Source organism: Amblyomma mixtum, chromosome 3, assembly GCF_055824585.1.
Source record: "Amblyomma mixtum isolate Tamu chromosome 3, ASM5582458v1, whole genome shotgun sequence".
Lineage (NCBI taxonomy): Eukaryota > Metazoa > Arthropoda > Arachnida > Ixodida > Ixodidae > Amblyomma > Amblyomma mixtum.
Window position 1 is genome coordinate 287,281,155 of NC_143014.1, and position 14,063 is coordinate 287,295,217.

Consider the following 14,063-nt stretch of genomic DNA (forward strand, 5'->3'; position numbering starts at 1 on the left):
CGGAAATAAAAAATGCATAAGAAGTCTCGAAGGCAATATTACTGTATCGCAGCCTTCCCATATGTACCCGCTTTCTTCAGCGCCCCGCTTTCTTCCGCCTCTTTTCCTTGCGACTTCACAAGCGAACGCTGTTGTGAATTTATGTTCGTACTAAAAGCTTTTAGAGCTGCAAAGCTTCTCATATCTCACTAATAATACCTACCGAACCCAGTAATTTTAACGATTCATCCAAAAATGCAAGAGTAGTGGCGGAGTCCATTGCTCGAGATATACGCAACGAGGTAGATAATTTCGTGAGATAATTTAGGGATTCTACTTTTATTTTGATGTGTTTGCTAACTGAAACTGAAGCCCCTTGTTGCTTATCCTGTGCACCAGCGTTCGCAAGGAGTAATACGAAGAAAATATGCTTTTTTGAAGTTCAGCTTTGATTGTATTAAAAGGCATTGTCATATCAAGTGGCGGAAATATCAGCTTCACCGTCCCCTTCCCTCCGGACAGCGCGGACAGTGTGTGGCGCTACAAGCGGAAACTGCAGATGCCGGCCTTCCACTCCAAGACGATGGAGAAGTTTATGGCCGTTTTCAATGAGCATGCGGACAGCCTGAACGAGCGTCTAGAAGAGGCCGAAACCAAACGAGAGCTGGCTCCCATTCACGACATCACGAAACGCTGTGGGCTGGACGTCATAGGAGGTAAACTATCAATGCAATGGTCGTTATTCATGATGACAGAAGAGTGCGCACTATGCCGCCTAGCTTTTTCTGTTAATTTTGGAGGAAAATTACTTACTGCGTACGTAACTCTTGTAAGCAGTGTGTGTGAAGCTGAACTCTTCTCGATACTACATTTAGGAGCTCTGTGTTGTCTACACTGTTCAAACTGCTTCCTCCTGGATGGTTATGGACCACTAAGTATGTCATGCATGTAGGGCTAGAATTACAAGCATGCGAATCACAGATGGTCCTTTGTAGTGTGTGCTCTTGTCGGTCTCCTCAAAAAAGTACGTTATGAACGATGCATGCGAATCCTGGGGTGTCCACGTCATCCATTAGTCCACGGAAAAACGTCGCCGAGGAAACATGAACGTGACGGCACTTTTCTTTCCTTTTTGAAGAAAAGTATTACAAACCTATTCATCATAACATGTTCATTTGGTTGTCACATCTCTACTAAAAACTGCCAGGTGAAGACAGCAATATATGCAGTGATTAAATTGTCATTTACTTGCTTCAAGGTTGTAGATGACGAGGATAAATTATGCTATGGCTCCCCAGGTGCCGCTGTTCATATACCTGCAGTGTTTCGAGAAGATGCGCGCTTTATGGGTGCGTGCTCGGATAAATCTACAATCTATAAACACGAAAGGGGTTAAAAGCGAGTGCGGTGTTCTGTAGCGCACTTTGTTTAAGGGGCATAGTATTCTGCCTAAGCCCTGCGGTAAGTTTCCATCGATAAACGTACGGAATACTTATGGTTGGCAACGAAAACAAGTTCCTTCTTCAAAAGGTGCGAAGTTGTAGCAGTTACGAAGATTTTAACCGAGGTTTCAATCTACTCTTTTTGGCAGCCTCAAACCTCAAATGCCGCGTTAAAAGCCTCCTTCCATCGCTAAGTTGGGTGTTTCTTACCCTCGTGCATGAGAAAAGAAGCATGAACATGTACCGACAGGGAGGCAACTTCATTGCGCTAACTAAATGTGCATAGTTGCCGTCGGTAGACTTGTATTGTCTACTTGTCGGTCCATGGCTCTGGTCTTCATGCGCTATGGTGAATACAGGAGTGCGCAACCAACTAGACCAAGAATTCGTCTAGAGAATAACTAGAGCCTCTCACTGGATTGGACAAATTCAGCTGCACTTTAGCAGAAAAGTGTGTAGAAATGCAGGAAAAAAATGCGAGTAATGATGGGTGAGTGGGTGCTACTTTAAGTGAAACATTATTATTATTATTACTCACGTTGCCTCACAGGCTCCAAACATGGAGTATTGTGTGAGGGGGGGATTACATAAATAGGGGTAATAACAGGAGCATGAATGACATGATTATATAATGCTGATTGACTGTTAGTACTCACCATAAAACAATAAGAGCATCATTACACAATGCCAACTGACTGTTAGTACTCACCATAAAACAATAAGAACATCATTATACAATAGTTATTGACGCGTCAGTAATTAGAAAAAAAATGGCTGTTATTTCGGTCCTAAAAGAAGCTGGATCACGAATATTGACGATGTGTTCCGCAAGACCATTCCAGTGAAGAATAGCCTGCGGCAAAGCGGATGAATTAAATGGATGCAAAGAAGGAAAAAATATTTTTGTTCAGTAGTATTTTACCTTCCAATGACGGAAAGTAAATGCTTTCTGGGTGCGCGATGAGCCCTCGTTGCTGAATGATTTTTCCAAAAGTAAATATTTGCTTATCCTCGTAATGAGGCATATTATTTTGGTGCACCAGTTCTGAAAACTTCGTTAACACGTTACTTCTGCACTGCACCAAAGTTAGAGTCGAAAATTGAGATTTTACACAAAACTTCGGCTGCAGAAAGTAACCGCTCCTATTTACAGAAAACTTTTAATATGAACCAGTAATTAGCTGTACTGAAAACCAGTAAGGAAATTAAATGTGTTTTCCTCGAATAACACTGTCTAAGAATACGGCTATAACTTACACGAAAAATCCAATCCTTCCACCTTTTTAAAAGATAAGTGCTACTGCTAAGCGAAAGCAAAAATAAACCCAGGAAGTTTCATACCAGCGTTTAATTGATCATTGAGGACTTCCTCCGTAACAATTAGTAGGAGATGCTAAATGGCCCCGATCGGCCCACTCGGGAAGTGTTCAGAATTTTCCGTTAAATGTTTTGCTGCTTAGCTGAGTAATGTCCCAGATAACCTCGAAGAACTTTCTTCCCGAGGCTGTGCAGCAGATTTAAGTTTTGCATAAGCCAGTTTTACCAAGAAAACTTCAACTCACTACTAACTACTAGTACTACTACTCACTACTACTCACTAAAAGCACCAGCAAAATGTTACTGCAAGAACACATTTTTTCTAGCCTTGAATTATAGACCCAGGTAATCCTCTACCTCGCCGTACCATAGAATGTTCAGACCTGGACAGGCCGTCGAGCTGAACCCTCCATGGAAGTGAAAATCAGAATAGAACGCGAAATTTCCACCGACACCGAAACTAAGACGTATTTTTCCCTCTAGTTTTCACCTTGTCCCGAACCAGGTCGAATTTGAGTGTAGGACGCATGCAAGAGGCGCTGCCCGGGACAAGACGTCTCTGTTGCTGTTCTCCGCCTGTGAAGTGAGCGGCTGCGGGCCAACGCGCTAGGCGCCAATTGTAGCTGTACACGCTCGCTGTGCGGGCACGCGTCGGTTTGTAACGCGTAAACACTAGCGGATCCATGTACACCACATGTTACGTGCGGCGCATGCATTGAAAATCACACACGCACTGTTTTTGTTGTTCCTTCGACGTTGCATCACTACAAGATCGACCGTTCCGAAAGGATTCGGGACCGGGCTGACCCCCTTGTTTGGTGCAATAGGCCGGACTTTTCCTTTCGGACAGAATAAGAGCTCTCATCGCAAAACGTGAATTCTCATCACGCAGATATGCATGGAGAAAGCTGCTAAGCACAACAAAAATGCCACCTAAACTGCAAGCTAACATAGTTGATAGCAACACACAAAAAAAATGGAACATGTGAGGGGGAGCCTCAGGGTGCTTACTCGATATTTTGACAAGAGAACTTGACTTCGTGGTTTCCTAATAATGGATTCAGAGGTTTAGACTCCAGTAACCACATGAAAAATGTTTGCATATGTCTGTGCCCATACGTGTTCCAAACGCTTGAAGGCAATAAGAAGTATAGAACTGAAAATAGTTGAGCGTGAGTACCAAGTCAAGCAGTGAGAGATACACTTCATTTCTCATGCGGGTGTAAATTTTGAGTTAGACCGATCGAGAGCGCGTCGATCTCCTAATTCATGGTAATATTTGTGCACAAAATGGCGACATCAACTGTAACAAGTATGCTGTCCACGGGGAGAACTGTGTCATTAAGTGATTAGATTACTCGAAGCAAGTCCTGGACAGGAAGGAAGGAGGGTTTGATTGCCTGGAAAGTATTGGTTGAGAAAGATAGAAAGTTCTGTGCAGGTGTATTATTCTAGAAGACTATAGGTTAGTGTGGGATACGTGGAGCAAAAAAGTAAGTAAAAGCGTCCTGCTTCTTTGCTAACAGATTTCAGAAGTTGTAGACTGATTGCATGATTAGTTCTCCCGATAACAGGTCTGCCAGTTTTCTCGGGATTATATTGCAGTACCCTAAGGTGGGATCATTATCTAATTTCTAAGGGTTTCATTAAGTGTCTTATAAGCTATTCCCCGATGCACCAATGTACCAAAGGTGACATACAGACGCAACAGAAACTTGAGATTTCCTAGTGCTCACTAGGCTTGATAAAAAATCGCCGCCAACAATAAGCTCATGCTCTCCACCGAGGTGAAAGATATGCAGTGATTTATAAAGTGACACTACTGTTAGAAGCCCGACAAGCGACATAACCGGGATATGAAGACTGCCTTATATCGCGTGCCCTCAAATGTTAACTACATGTTTCAATGCTCCACCTATCAGAAACAATATATACAGGAGAAGCCGGACAATCAATGACCGGGAGACTAAATGGCGACTGTGCTGACAAAGAAAAGAACGTCCTAAAGCCAGTTTCCGAATGTTTCAATCAACGTGGTCATAACTTCGACGAGCATAACTATTCATTCTTCAATCAGACTTCAAATCTGCAAGATATAGAAAATACAGAGAAGCACTCTTGATTTAGAAAATTAAGACCTTACTATCAGCAGGGATCAGCGTCTCCACAAAAAACAGAATCGCTCATGTGTATCCCAGCGCTGCCGCAATTCTTTAAAAATGCTTCCACCTGGGGAGAGAAAAAAAATACACCACAAATAAAAAACATATTATTCCGGCCTTCCCAGTATACATCATATCGCATTTTTACCGTTTATATCACTCTACCCCCCTCTCCCGCCTTACATCCTACTCAATCTTTTCCTCTTTTGTTTTGTTATTATTTTGTCCTTTTATATTTTTCACTATCCTTTATTCTTAAGTGCTTCTACCTTATGCTCCCAAAATCTTTCACTAACAAGACTAAAACCGCGTGCATTGTAAATGGCGCCAACCGGTGTCGTCTATGAAAAACGCTTGATGCTTGGCAGAGCAGTAACTAACACAGTGTTGTGAGTGCCCGCGTACATTATGAGTCCCTCTAACTCGTGAATTGAAACGACGTTATTCGAAGAAATATGTCTGCAAGCTATACTATAAAGGCGTGAAACATGTGAAGGCTCTTGACCAAGTGCCGCCCTTGTCATCGTGAATTTTACCGTCTGCTTAGCTGAGCCAACACCAGAGAAAAAAAACCTTCCTTGTAAGATCCGTGTTCTGTATTTAACCAGCCGCGGCTGCTGTCGCACCAACTACCCTCACCTCGAAGCTCCAGTGAACAGATGGCCGTCCTCCACTTCATATCTTCTCTTTGTATCCAAAATGAGTCATTTATAATGTACAGTCTTGGTCAAAAGTCTTAAGGCCAAAGGCTTTTCTCTTCAGCTGCATAACAGAGCAGAGCCATTACGGCACTACTAAATATGGAATTTTAAATGATAGCAGAAGCTTTCTTCTTGCGGTAGAGCGGCTTCCTGCTTGACTTGTGTTTTGAATGATCCGCTGCACGGAGCATTCCAGGAACAATCATTTCGCGGCAGCTGAACGCTGTGGCCTTAGGACTTTTGTCGAAGACTGTACACGACCGTTGTCTTAACTGATTTTTCCTTCAGCGGGAGAACCCTATTTTACGCTTTTTGAGATATTGCCCTGTGCGTTTCCTTGCCACTCTGCTACCTTAGAGCTTCAACATAGCGCGACATGTCACCACTTGGTGTCTCCAGGTAAAGAAAAGGAAGCTCAGGAATCACGTGCTCTGGGTGCTCTAACTTATGAACTCTACCTCTTCCCTTTGTTTCGGGACATATTTCTGGCGAAGGTGCTCAGTACTTGTCCTGGCCTCTGTCACACACCCCTCGTCGCACCGAGGACGTCAGGCCTCTGTCGGTTGGCACACGTGTTCACCGAGTCAGTCACAGAAACATAGGACTCCTCCCTGAGCACGGGCCTCTGAAGACTACCTCGGCACCCGGCCCTCGACCAGCCATACAAGGTGCTACTTTCCCGCTACCCCACGAGTACCAAACTCCTTCCATCGCGCTCAGCTTGAATGCGTGGAAGACTGGTTCGTTCAGTTTAACCGTGTCGCCTCGTTTAATCAGGGGGATGACGGCGCTAAGCTGAGGAACGTCTCCTACAGCCTGGAAGACGGCCCTCATACGTCGTACAAGAACAGCGACGACCTTTTGACATCATGGTGTCAGTTCCGCCGTCAACTGCCCGAGGAATACACCAGCGTGGATCGTCGGGAACGAGCTGAGCGGGATCTGTAGTCCCGAATACAGGTGCTCAGCGAGACAGTTGCGATGTATGTCGAACATATGACAAGGTATTTCTGGCGAGCCGACTGGGTCATGGCGGAAGCCAAAACGCTCCGCCACCTAATTCGCGGCATTAATGAACACCTCTGCGCTGGCCTTGTGTGCAGCCCCCCCCCCCCCCCCCCCCCCCCCCCCCCACCTGTGCTGTTGCCGGGTTTTGACGAAAGCTGTCACGATGTAGCAGTGTTCCACTGTGTACGATAGGCCAGTACTCGTTGCTTCAGCTTCTGAGTCCCTCCCGGTCTTTGGAAGCAACCCTGACGTCTTCCGCGATATGATCCGCTTCATTATGCGCGACGAGCTCCAGAGGCTTTGCGGTGCGTCGCAGCCAACGGTAGTCTCTCTTGCTAATGTCTTCCGCGAAGAGACGCAGAAAGTGATCAGGCTTCCGTTACTGGGTGACGAATCTCATCATCGTCATCAGCCTGACTACGCCCGCTGCAGGGCAGAGGCCTATCCCATGTCTCTTCAATTAACCCGGTCCTTTGACAGTTGCGGCCACCGTATCTCAGCAAACTTCTAAATCTCATCCGGCCACCTAACTTTCTGCCGCCCACTGCTACGCTTGCCGGCTTGCCGCCTTTTTGAGTCTACCTTAAAAACCAGCGGTTATCTTGCCTTCGCATTACATGCCCTGCCTAAGCCCATTTGTTGCTTTTGATTTCGACTAGGCTGTCATCAACCCGCGTTTGTTTCCTGACTCACTCTGCCCGCTTCCGATCTCTTAAGGTTACACCTATCATTTTTCTTTCCTTAGTTCGCTGCGTTGTACCTAACTTAAGCTAAACTCTCTTTGTTAGCCTCCATGTTTCTGTCCCACAGGTGAGTAGCAATAAGATACAGCTGTTGTATACTTTTCAGCTGAGGGATATTGGTAAACTGCCATTCATGATCTGAGAGAACCTGCTACATGCGCTCCTCCCATTCTTATTCTTCGAGTTATTTCCTTCGCAGCCGCCGCGGTGGTTCAGTGGTTATGGTGCTCGGCTGCTGACCCAAAAGACGCGGGTTCGATCCCGGCCGCGGCGGCTAGAATTTCTTTGGAGGAGAAATTCTAGAGGCCCGTGTACTGTGCGATGTCAGTGCACGTTAAAGAACCCCAGGTGGTCGATATTTCCGGAGCCCTTCACTACGGCGTCTCTCATAGCCTTAGTCGCTTTGGGACGTTAAACCCCCATAAAACCAAACCAAATAAAACCTATTTCCTTCGCATGATCGGGACCACCGCTCACTACCTGCCCTAAGTAGACATATTCCCTTACTACTTCCAGCACCTCACTACCAATTGCGAACTGCTGTTCCCTCGCTAGACTGTTGAACATCCACTGTTCTGCTATGCCTGTCTAACTCATTGATCACGCTTTGGAATCCATGTTCTGGGTGACTTAGCAAGGCAATGTCATCAGCTAAGGTATTCTGCATAACTGTCATCCCCAACTGCTCCTGTACGTCAACGACCATCTCGAACGGCGTAGAAGGCGGGGCGTGCGGTTACAATCATTCCAGAGAAATCTAGTCACGTCTCGCGTGGGAAACAGTGATGAGGCCTCGCACAATGAAAAAAGGACATAACCTAAGAAGAAAAATACAAAGAACGTTTCCCGGCTATTCATGCGCGCTCAGAAGTGATTTTACTAACGTTAATAAAGAGGCGGGCTGTGTGTGCTTAACCTACTACACGCACGACAAAACACTGAAAAAAAAAAAGTCCCTTATAGCTTTGGTCAGTTTGAGACGTTGCCTGGAGCCTGGAGCCGCCCGAATGTGCGCATGTGTGCGAGCGACTATAAATGTGTTTCTTGCATCCATGAGTAAATCAGTTGTTAGTAGCGCTCCGTGTGTGTCGTTTCCTTTCTCTGCGTTCCGTCTTTTGCGCTGAACCAAGTTTCAACTTTGTTTTTGCCCGGGCTTAAAGCGAAGTGGCTACCCGTCATTGCGGGAAAAAAACAACTTTTGTTTTGTTTGTACTTACATCGGCTCCATGTAGAAATTAAAAAAAGAGATGCTAGAGAAATGCCTATGAAAAACATCCTTTAGTTTTTTTTCTTGCTTTGTTTTTTCTGCAACATGTTTGAGTCTGTAGGAATAGATTAGGATTAGCAGCAGGATTTTGCTTCGAAGCTGAGCCCGAAGAGAACCAGACCAAAAGAAATTACGCAGCTGCACACCAGTGCACTTCTTAACGTAACTATGTCCCCTACCCCGTGATTTACTTTTCAACGCAACAGCATTACGTGGCTCATCCGCAACGAAACCTGGCACTGTTGACCGTAAAAATGGGCGCGGAAGTCCAAGGCCAGATGACATCACCGTGATACGAAAGGGAAATAAATTTCCTTACGAAGGTGCGGAGAATTGAACCGAAGGCTTTCAGATTGTGAGACGAGCATCAACCCATTCGCCACGAAGCCACGTAGCTCCTTGGCGAACAAAGGCGAACCTAGTACAGTTTAACCTCGTTATAACGAAGTGAAATGAGTCCTGGCGATTACTTCGTTATAGCTCGTGTTGACCGAGCTTCCTACGGGAATCGTCATTCCTTCGTTATATCTATTATTTCACTACAAACTGTTTCGTTATAATGAGGTTGGACTGTATGTGTTTTTTTACGACTTTCTGCTAATGAGTAGATGTGTTGTTATGAAGCGAGAAATAAAACACCGATAGAAAATTAAAAGGAAATAAAGAAAAAAGTTTCCGCATTCAAAGAACATTAGCAGTCTCTAAAAAAAACACTACGCCATATTTTAAGCCGTCAGAAACGAAAAATGGCTTCTGCATTTTTTCTTTACTTGCTTTATACACACCTTTGAAACGTCAATTATAATGGCTACCTGAAGACATCCAGCTGTGTCCCCAGTACAAGAGATCGCAGCAAATGCGTCCTATGACTGCTGTGGGGGTGCAGTCCACTCAATTAAGCACTTTTTCTGTCCCCTTTATAACTCTTCTATGATCTGGGGGATGATTATGTGGCGTTTCAGTCGTTGGAACATGTGTTGATGGTACAATGGGATTTTGAGCTACTTTTCGAGAAAATATTGGCGTTATGATGTATATGCTGCTATAAAGCACGACAACATCAAATCAGAGATATGCGCCTTTTACACCGCTGAATGTACGGACTTGTGTTTTCTGCGATAATTGACGCTGCTTTTTCTTCCGGTTGCAGTTCCTGTTTCCTTCCTCTATTTTTGCTGACACCTGCTCTCTTTGCTTCCTGTATATTATAAATATTTTGGTGTACATTTTCCGAAAGTGGCCAATTATTTACGCTCGACATGTAAAGGAAGAAGCAAATAACATTTGTGAATGCACTAGTAACGAATTTGCGAAGAAGGAGCCTAAACAAATACTAATACTGGCCATACTGCATGTAACTGTTTAAATGGTGCTGATGCTCATTTGAGTAGCACAGTTACCGAGTAGATGCTGACTTGCATTTTCGTACTCTCTCTGGCCCGCTTGTATTTTAACGACATACCTTCGGTGTTTCTTTTTTTTTTTCAGAGGTATTGATGGGCCTCAACTTGAATACTCAGAAGAACCAAAACAGCCAGTACAACGAATACATTTCTGGGTAATATTCATAATTTCATACTCTCTCCGCTCTTCTTGAAACTTTTTTTTTAATATGTGCTGTTTCGATGCCCATGCTTACATATTCAAAAGCATGTTCATGGGGCTCAACACGCTTAGTAGGGGAAATTTTTTTTGCCGACGAAACGTTTTCGCTTCACAACTGCTGCTGCATTTTCACGACTGTCTGCTTAAGCTTGCTTCCCAGCTCGGAGGCGCAGAAAGACGTCCCGTATTACCCTGTGTTACCGAGTCATCCTCTACTGTAGCATTATATCACCGTGCTCTATGCCAAGCACCGACTGATTCTGAGTTCCATATATGATCTTACGGTTGTTACGACGAGAAAACTATCACTAAATAGCATGCAGGTGTCGGCGTACCCTTTCGAACTGCTATCGGTGATGTGTGCGAGTCATTCTTATGGTTATCATTCATAAAATAGCAAGCCACCTCTAACAAAACGGGGATGATATATTAACAGACGTTCAGGATATTTGTTCTTAAAGCCGACGGCATGACTCTTTTTATGTTTCTGTTTGTCCGGCAGCCAAAGAGGAATTTACCGCTAAGAAACTTCGATCTAGAATCTTCCCGCCACTCGTTTCAAACTGATGACGTCAAGATGGAAACGGAGTCCTTGATCATCGCTTGGAAGTGAATGGAGGGGTAGCCAAGCCTAGAGATCCGCACCTAATAAACAACTGCCTTACCGTACCGCAGTTTGCTTGAGCAAGCTGCCAGTGGTAGTGGAACCTATGCTACATTTCATGCCTCTTTCTAGGTCATAAAAACTTCATTTTCAGTTAAAGTATCGTCTTTGTCGTTCAAACACGGCAATCTATCTCTGCATGCCAACTTTAAATTTTCCTCAGAGCCCATTGAGGGCGCAGTAATGTGAGAATAAACAGTGTCACGCAGGTTTTGTCCCAAAAGCTCTGGTGAGGACTGCTGATTATCTCTGTGCTAGAGGCGATCACTCACACTGCGAGCCAAATGCGACTCCTTCCGGTCAAAAAAGTATCTGCTGATATTCATGAAGAAGGCCGACAATAATTCAAACCGAGAAAAGCATAGAGGAGAGTTTATTTTTCAAAATTTGTAGCGTTAATCAATATGAAATTAGTAGCGCAAACATTTTCCTCCTGAAAGATAATTGATTAAGGAGTAAAAAAACAACTTGTTTCTCTCTATACAAAAAATGATGTTTTCTGCTGAAAATTTCTCATGCATTAAATCTGCTTCAGAGTCTCCGCGGTGTCTCTTTCGCATCGTCATTATTGGAGAAAGCCGCGCGTAAAATTTTGCGGATATGGCTCGTAAAACAACATGGCACTTTAAAGGAAGCAATAAAAAGTTCGCAGTTGATTTGTTTCAGCCATACTTTGGTCTAGTTCTTTTATTTTCATAATTTTAATTATGCGATGCCCTTGCTTATTATACGCGTTTTGCTTCGTTTAAGCTGGCTCTGGAGGCAATGGGAAAAAAACGCCCTTTTGTGGTTTCAAACGCTGCAAAGAGACTGCACTAGGAAAACAATAAATGCAATGGACAATAAAGAACTTACAAGATAAGCTTGGAAAGGCAGTGGAACTAAAATCCCGAAAATGCTTTTGTAATTCCTTACTCTTCGAGACCTTTTGGTTTTCATTGGTGCCGCAGGAACTCCACAATAAAGCTGAGAAGCAAACGTTTCTTGAGCTTTTCGCAAAGATGGATAGTAATCGGAACAACTCATGCTCAGTGTGTATCCATTATTATGGCTATTTATTAGCTCATGTACTTACTTTACACCGTGGTAGATGTGAACCTTGGCACAGAGACTCTGCCTTGCTGTCATTTTACTGAGGTTAAGGACCCTTGCGTTGATAACTGCCGCTCTTGACTAACTTTCATCTTTTTGTGTATAGCAATAACACAAAATACCCCGGAAATAATAGCGCACACTGTTTTAAATAGCGGCTACACTGTCCGCAGTGGCGCGAGGTATAAATGTAGGTGACCTGGTGAGTGACGAGCCATCCAACGAGCTAGCCCAGAAATGTTGCCACAAGGCGCACATTCGTACCCTGTGGTGTTGCAACCAAAAACAAACAAAAAATTATTGCCAGTTTGTATAGCTTCTGTAATATTCCCGTTAAAACATTTTTTAAATCAAAACATTCTTCAAGTTGGCAGCACATGAAACAAATGCCATCTTTGTCGTTTATTGTTTTAGCATGACGTTCCTGATGGCCGTCCGAGCCTTCCGGCCATGGATGTGGTTCCAGAGCATCTACAACATCTCCATCGAGGGCATGTGGTTCAGAAAAATGGTCAACGGCATCAACTCATTCAATTCGGAGGTATAGTAGCCGGTAAAATATACAGATGCTCCTGCCGCCGCGGTGGCTCAGTGGTCATGGTGCTCGGCTGCTGACCCGAAAGACGCGGGCTCGATCCCGGCCGCGGCGGCTAGAATTTCTTTGGAGGAGAAATTCTAGAGGCCCGTGTACTGTACGATGTCAGTGCATGTTAAAGAACCCCAGGTGGTCGAAATTTCCGGAGCCCTCCACTACGGCGTCTCTCATAGCCTTAGTGGCTTTGGGACGTTAAACCCCATAAACCAATAAACCAACCCATACAGATGCTCCAAAGAAAGTAGACTACCGGGGGTGACTCTAGCATATAGTCCTTGCTATGACTAAAGCAAGTCATAGCAAGGACTGCCACGTCTTTCGCTTAAGGGCAGTAAGTCTGAAGTATGAAGCTTTCCCTTTGTTTCCGCCGCATGAAAAATGCAATGGTGGCCACCAGACCTCTGTTGAACATGATATAATGAATATAGCCTTAGTCGCTTTGGGACGTTAAACCCCATAAACCATGAAACAGTACTGCCGTCATTACCGCTTTGAGAAACAATTTTGGCACCATGTGTTCACTTGTGCGTGCGCTGCTCGACACTGGCCAACGCGGCTTCGTACCTACATATAGCTTTAAGTGAACTGCAACCGCTAATTATTGCGCTAAATACTAAAGAATCGATACTTAACAAGTGTCGCAAAGAGTGGCCTGGTATTTCAGGGTTACTTGGGCGAGCCACGGGAAACAGAACACTCGCTTCTGGCTACGTACTGGTCATTGCAGCCACAGCGACAGCGACTAACGATAAAAACGCTATAACGAAATTTCCCTTGCTACTGACACATAACTGCTAATCAATTTAAACGCTGGGCAGTCTTCACAAAATTGAACTAAGATTTTAAAATGATACCAAGCAACCGTATGGCGATTGTATTTCAATCGTGGGAAGAAATGACGCGGAATATCAAATACGTAGTGCCTGTTTTCACATAGGTTTTTTTCCGGGCAAGGTTCAAAGCTGCTTGTTTAGGAGGAAAATAGTGCTCTTCATTAGATACCTTTTGAAGATAAGAATCGCCAAGAATCACAGTAGGGGTTTAGCAATAGACTGGATTGCAAAGAAGATAGGCTCAGAAAGTAGGGACTGGTATGGAGCTCTTCGAGCAAAGCAGGGGCATAAGTGGGGGTGCCGGCACTTTTCTAAGCATGCTCTGTCAGCAGCGCAGAATGATATTATTTCAATAACACAGGTACTTTGGTGCATACCGCGCACTGCTGAATTTATAGTTGTCTCCTCGCAGTGCAAGCTGAGAAACCATTTTGCTTTGGCCGCTTCCAACTTCCATTCAATACATCATGACACTATTCCGGATATTCTTCCGTTTTGGATGAAAATACTTTGGGTGAAGTGCTTTCTGCGCCACTGTACTGTCTGTTAAACAAGAGCAATGGGTCAGAGAAGAATTTTGAGCTCAGGTAGTGTCTATAAAACCAGGCAAAAGCGAATGTTCAGGTGCATTACAATGCTGACATAAAAAAGTTGT

General features: G+C 44.3%; 1 protein-coding gene across 1 annotated transcript in view; it reads left to right on the top strand.

Moving 5' to 3' along the window:
• The window catches only part of LOC149355091 (cytochrome P450 4C1-like), an 83,461-nt gene that overhangs the window by 60,050 nt on the left and 9,348 nt on the right, over positions 1-14,063 (top strand). The window contains exons 4-6 of the mRNA XM_089577590.1: positions 502-695; positions 10,108-10,177; positions 12,395-12,521. Of these exons, the coding sequence (XP_089433716.1) occupies positions 502-695; positions 10,108-10,177; positions 12,395-12,521 (391 nt within the window). The remainder of the gene's footprint in view (positions 1-501; positions 696-10,107; positions 10,178-12,394; positions 12,522-14,063) is intronic.